Source organism: Penaeus monodon, chromosome 22, assembly GCF_015228065.2.
Source record: "Penaeus monodon isolate SGIC_2016 chromosome 22, NSTDA_Pmon_1, whole genome shotgun sequence".
In the NCBI taxonomy this organism is placed as follows: Eukaryota; Metazoa; Arthropoda; class Malacostraca; order Decapoda; family Penaeidae; genus Penaeus; species Penaeus monodon.
In genome coordinates this window covers 38,005,892-38,006,297 of record NC_051407.1, presented here as the reverse complement: position 1 = coordinate 38,006,297, position 406 = coordinate 38,005,892, and the positions used below count along the sequence as shown (strand labels likewise).

Sequence of the window (406 nt, the reverse complement as noted above, 5' to 3'; positions counted from 1 at the left end):
GAGCGTCTAACAGCAATCTGTATCTTAAATTATCCTGCAGAGGTGTGTTGAACTTCTTGCCGGGGTTCACCCTACCCTGGCCCCTCCCAACATCCATGAACATCCAGGAGCCCTTTGTGCAAGAATCGACAGCGGAAAATGAAGAAACAGCCCAAAAGCCTCCAATCTACCCTCTACCCTACCCTCCCTGTCCCCTCCCTCCGCAGAAGCTAACCCCTGGGTACCAATGCAAAGCGAATCACTGCAGCTGCATACCTCCCCTCCCCTCCCCTCCCCCACAGAAAAGGCACACAAAGCAATCTCCGGCGAATTCGCAGCGGAGCGTGACTGTACCTTGAGGGAATCGTTTTCGATGGCCAGGCGGTTCAGCTGTGACTGGTACTCGGAGCACCGACTTTCCGTCTGT

The 406-nt window shown here is 54.9% G+C and overlaps 1 protein-coding gene across 1 annotated transcript in view; it reads right to left on the bottom strand.

Annotated features, from left to right (window-relative positions):
* LOC119587119 (nuclear distribution protein nudE homolog 1-like) overlaps window positions 1-406 on the bottom strand; it is a gene marked incomplete in the record, with an annotated part of 132,241 nt that overhangs the window by 98,253 nt on the left and 33,582 nt on the right. The window contains 1 exon segment of the mRNA XM_037935871.1: window positions 334-406. Coding sequence (XP_037791799.1) covers window positions 334-406 — 73 coding nt within the window.